General features: G+C 42.5%; 1 protein-coding gene across 2 annotated transcripts; it reads left to right on the top strand.

Moving 5' to 3' along the window:
• Window positions 1–933: 933 nt before the first annotated feature.
• LOC118420458 (dentin sialophosphoprotein-like) lies at window positions 934–5,268 on the top strand. 2 transcript variants are annotated; one of them, XM_035827273.1, is made up of 4 exons: window positions 934–1,443; window positions 2,949–3,013; window positions 3,589–4,869; window positions 5,032–5,268. In XM_035827273.1, exons 1-4 carry the CDS (start codon window positions 1,311–1,313, stop codon window positions 5,251–5,253), a joined length of 1,701 nt encoding a protein of 566 aa, XP_035683166.1. In that variant the 5' UTR covers window positions 934–1,310; the 3' UTR covers window positions 5,254–5,268. The 2 variants fall into 2 exon arrangements, with proteins under 2 accessions (XP_035683166.1, XP_035683167.1); XM_035827274.1 differs by lacking the exon at window positions 2,949–3,013.
• Window positions 5,269–5,404: the final 136 nt, after the last annotated feature.

Here is a 5,404-nt window from a genome sequence, read left to right as displayed (position 1 = left end):
TATACTGGAGTCAATGTCTGAATTGTTTATACATGATGCACTAAAATTTATCCTGAACTTTTTGTAGAACTTGTGCTAGTAGACTAGTAGACAACGCAGAGAAGAATACGATGAATATAGAAAAAGTTTATTTGCAAGTTCGTGCCCAAGGGCTAATTGCAAGTACATGGTATAAACATAGTAGATATATAAGTGACAATGGGCAGTTATGAACAATATTCTACTCTAATACTTGTGTTGGCTATTTCTAATTATTATTATTTGATATAATACATTACAAATATGAACTTTGGTCTCGGACAAAGCTGAATTAAGCCTTGTCGGACAAGTGCATAGAGTTAACACACTAGCACTAGTCTTGGAAGAGATCAAATACGCAGTCTGAGAGACAAAATAGTAAAAAAAAAAAGAATTTGTCCCTTGAAAGCCCTACTAAAATCTGTTATGTTCTGCAACCTTCCCATCAGAGTTTCCCCTTTAAAGATGACATAGTTCTGGAATATTGATGAATATAGAAAATAGAGATCAGAAGGCATTCAGATCAACAGTTATGTTGCAAAAGTAAGCAAAGCGAAGATGTATTGGTTGTGGAAAAGAACTCTACCAATCCGATAGAATCATTTTCGGACGCATCCATTGGTGTTGAGGTGCCCAAATGAAGAAGCATCCAATCAGTAACGGAAGGCAGTATTACATCACTATTTTCAGCACCAAGGTCATATCTTCATTGTCCTGGATCACACGTTTGCTAGGTTTGAGTTGTTTTATAGTTGTGTAGTCTCGCAACGGATTGGTATCTAACCAACTTAAAGCTCTTTGTGGCGGTTTCTAAACAACTTGAAGCTCTTTGTGACGGTATCTAAATAACTTGAAGCTCTTTGTGACGAAACGGAAATAAAGAATATGTTTGGTTCCAGATTTTTCATCGAATAAGAAAAGAAAAAGAATATAACGTTTGGTTCCAGATTTTTCATCGTTTTCACCTGTTTTTAGAGTTTAGTTCTAACGTGCGACCTGAATTTGGCTCTAATCCTATCCTTGGCTCTAATATCTATCCTTTTTTTATAAAGATTGATTCATACAAACTCCCCTGATGAGCTGTGTGTCTGTTCTTTTTTATGGCTACACAGTTGTGGAACACGGCATTATCCTGATGTGTAATGTTCGAGAACACGATTGACGTTGCTCTTGACGACGATTGAAAAACATGAACACAAGTTCTAAGTTCGACACAAAACGCGCATCTTTCAAGTAACGCTCTTATAACACTCACGAAGTCGTTGCAAGTACATATATTGTGATGTGTTAAGATGCCACGATCGGTAAATAAGAAGAAGTATGCCTCCCGCTGGGCGAATGAAGCTGCTACTTTGGCGAAAACGTTGACGAAACGGAGATACGACCATGACAACAACGCAACAACACAACATACTGAAGAAGCAGGTAATGTTTGTCATTTTTTTCTGTATGTGTTACGCAACAGCAATGCATAAGTCCCACGATTAGGACTTTTGAGACTTCCGCGTGGCAGGTACTGACAGGAATCCGTCTGAACTAACGACATTTCCTTCTGTTCCTCCTCGTCAAATGCACAGTCTCATTCGTAGTGCGATCGTCGTACGATTTTCATGCCATAGGATTTTCAAGCAGGCTGTGACAGAACCAACCACCGACAAGGATCCAAGGGAGCCTTTTGTGTTGATAGTCAGCTTTACTTTGAAGACAACAACAAGGATCCTCCGTGCTTACTGCTTGCTTAAGGCCGACCGTCGGGTCCGACTACCATCCTCCGTAGTGACCGCTAGCAATACTTTCGCTTGCTAACCACACACAGGAAGCGAAAGCATTAATGTGGAACAATACCTGGATATTGACATATTCGGCACAGGACGGCCGTCACAAAACTACGAGTCAGTTGCCACAAATTACACATCGAAACCGGAAGACATAACCGCACTCCTCTAGAACAACGAATATGTAGATACTGCAGTCTAGATAAGTTAGAAGACGAACACCATTTTGTAGTAGAATGTAGTTTGTACAAGAAAGAGAGAGCTGAACTCTACAGACTAATAGAATCCATGTTCCCCCACTTCATACAACTAAGTAATATAGAAAATTTATATTCCTTATGAATCTAGACAAGCCTTTACTTATAAAGCATATCTGTTCTTACATTTTCAATATCACAAAGAAACGAGAAGAAGCCGAATGTACGCAGTAGAATACGATCCTTGAGTAGTGTAGATTCATTGTATCATTATATCATGTTGTATCATTTGTTGTGACCTGTACTAAACCCAGTGGGTATGAATGTACAATAAAGGTCTTCTTCTTCTTCTTCTTTATTAATCCAACGGTGACACTACGGAGGATGGTAGTCGGCGCCCGACGGTCGTCCTTAAGCAAGCAGTAAGCGCGGAGGATGGTACTCAGGCTATGCCTGTTCCAAAAAACGCCTGAAGTTAGTTTGGCTTGTACAATGTGGCCAGGCAGTTGATTACAATCCCTAGTTGTAAAAAAAAAGGGAAAAAAGTCCTTATTAGGCTTACGTCACATTTTCAAACCGGGGCCCGGCCGGGCTGTTTGTGGAAACGAAAATACATATAGAGTAGAAATGCCCACGACTTTTCTCTTTAATTACTTCTTGTGTAGTTTGGCGTCTTTTATATCATACTTTTCGTTCCTGATCGCGAAAGCTGCCCGGTCGGGCCCCGTTTTGGAAATGTTACGTCGGCCTTAGCAGAGATTTGTTAGTACTTAAAGTTGTGGCTTCCTCTAGTGCGACGTTGGGAAGGTTTGAGGTATTGATTTGATGGTATATCAATAATGTCATAAACTATTTTATAAAATGTGATGAGACGAGCTCCTCTTCTTCTGTCAGAAAAGTGCGTTTCGTGAACATCATGAACTAGTCACCTGCTCAACTGGGTATCGTTTTTGTGCAGGTGCCAGCCCTCCATCTGTGGTGGACAAACGCAATGAAAAACAAGCAACTCAGGATGAAGAAAGAGTAAGCACTAGTATATATATTTCTCTTTGTTTCATTTTGTTTGGTGGTTTATCTTCATAAAGTAGCCTACTCTATACCAGTGCAATAACAAGAGATACCCAAGGCTCCAAATGGTGATGGACCAGGCATGGTAAATGGACTAATGTGTAACGGATCATAGTTGATAAGACAGAAGTAAACCGACGCGTATGCGCACCACAAAAAGCCATAATATTCTACATGAAGAATGTGGGCTTTCAAAGAAGAAGAAGAAGAGGCTCGGACCTACAAGGGAAGGTGTTTGCACATCATCAGTGTAGAATGGCTGGATTTACTAGTAAGCTTCTCATTGCTACTTAAAGCCGATGTAGGTGGCGCTGAGAAGAGGGGGATACAAACTGAGTCACTGTACGGTTGGGAAGGCATTCTCAAAGCTGCAGCGCCACCTACATTGGCTATTCGTAGCAATGAGAAGTAGATTCAGCAATTCTACCCCGATAGTGTCTGATAGACACCGAAACGTTGGAAGTGAGTACTACTTGTATTTGGTTGTGTTGGAAGGACTATACTACATGCACCATATCTTCCTTTCACAGGACGTACCCAACCTGACAAAAGATACCAAGGCGAGCAAGAAGAAAACACGACCAGTTCATGGACAAAAGGAAGTTGCCTCAGACGAGTCCTCCTCAGATGAGTGGCGACCCTACTCAAGACATCGTAAGCGTCACAAGAAGAAGCACACGACGTCTGGTCGGAAGAAATCTACCTCAAGAAGCACCACCTCCTCTTCCTCGTTCTCAGAGCGTGATGAACGAAAGCATTCTGCTATGAAAGAGACCAAATCACCACCACATCAAATTACGTTCACGTTTAGTCCGTCCACCCCTGCAACACCCTCAACTGATCAAGATAACATAGACGGGAACACATCAACTAATCAGATCTCATCACATGTTGAGTTAGAAGAGACGACATCCGATGACACGAAAAACCAGAGTGAACTTGACACCAGCTCTAACATAAAGCCTTACACCGTTTGGTCTGATTTTTGTGCTAAATTGGACCGTGAGCTTAAGGAAAACAGAAGACGCCAAGACAAGCTTAAGGCCAAGCTGAAGTACAACGCTGATAAGACGTACAAAGAGTACGTCGCCAAGAAGGAGACTACAGGGAGCAAGGAAACTAGCACCAAGGAGGTGAAGGGGTTCCTTGGCAAGACGAAGTCTACTGTCATTGAGAAGAATCTCCCCAGTAGTCAGAGTATTCCAGTTGAAGCCAAGACAAACATAAATCCCTTGGAGAAATCTAAGGGTTCTGGTGGACTAGAGACAACATCACAGAGACGTGTTGACACAAAAGTGGCGAAAAGAGCGACCATGAGTCGAACAACATCTCAAGCCACATCTGAAAGTGGGTCTGTCAAGCGCTCTGCCCTGTTGATGTCTGCCTTGCCGAAAGTGTCCGCTAACAGCTTTTCCAAACACCCTCCTCTCTCTGCAGCTGCAAAGTCATGGACGTCCGAACATCGCCGCAGACTAGTCGTCCAATGGCTCAAGACATTGCAAAAACCTGCCAATAGGACGGCAAATAAGAAGCCAGCTGTCAGTCCGACTGTTCATCCCCAGTCAACTCTAACTGATCCTTCTCCTCCCCAACACGAACCGAAATCTTCTATCTCACCTCATTCGGACAAAGGCCCTGAGTCAGATAAGACCACACAACAGTTGGCCATGGGAGCTGCTGACATGGCCAAGAACAAGGCCCCTGGTGACAAACCTGTACAGCATGAAGGTGAGAATGCTGACATCTCTGACTCTGTTCCGAAGAGTCCGTCTTCCCAGTGCCATTGTGAAGCTGTCTCTGTTATCGACAAGGTGAGGAACGCACAACCAGCAGTGACGTCCATATTACAGATAATCGGTTGTGACTTAAATTGTACTTCCCAACGTTCGTTTTTGTTTCGCTTGTTCATAAACTAAGAGGCATGAGTTAACGGATGAAGGTCTCAATTTACGGATTACCATGTATATTTGCAGGGGACTGCCGGTGGTGTCCAGTCAGAGGACACATTAGATACAACCACAAAACCCCAACATTCTGTGTGGTCCAGCGACTCCGAGTCAAACAGCTCATCCGATAACAAGGTATCTGATCAACAAAATACAGGTAACAATGAAAGCAGTAACACCACACTGGAGGATGCCAACACACAGCTGACTACCACAGAGGAAAAGGGAAATGACAAGAAGTCAAAATGACATGAATTTATTGCTGATGCTGCAATGGCCTCTTTTGATGTTTTTACCCGTGCTCTGTTCAACCAAACATCATCAGTCGAAACTTTCCCACTAGTTGCTGACAACAACATTTTTAGTCACTCAACATCAACAATGGTTGGTGACAAAGTGA

This window comes from Branchiostoma floridae, chromosome 8 (assembly GCF_000003815.2).
Source record: "Branchiostoma floridae strain S238N-H82 chromosome 8, Bfl_VNyyK, whole genome shotgun sequence".
NCBI lineage: Eukaryota > Metazoa > Chordata > Leptocardii > Amphioxiformes > Branchiostomatidae > Branchiostoma > Branchiostoma floridae.
This window is presented reverse-complemented; position numbering and strand designations above follow the sequence as displayed.

Bases quoted from the DNA above. Each gene is read 5' to 3' on its own strand.
- LOC118420458 (XM_035827273.1), top strand. From the start codon at position 1,311: ATGCCACGATCGGTAAATAAGAAGAAGTATGCCTCCCGCTGGGCGAAT. The intron at 3,014-3,588 runs GTAAGCACTAGT...TTCCTTTCACAG, and splicing joins CAACTCAGGATGAAGAAAGA to GACGTACCCAACCTGACAAA. The intron at 4,870-5,031 runs GTGAGGAACGCA...GTATATTTGCAG, and splicing joins CTGTCTCTGTTATCGACAAG to GGGACTGCCGGTGGTGTCCA.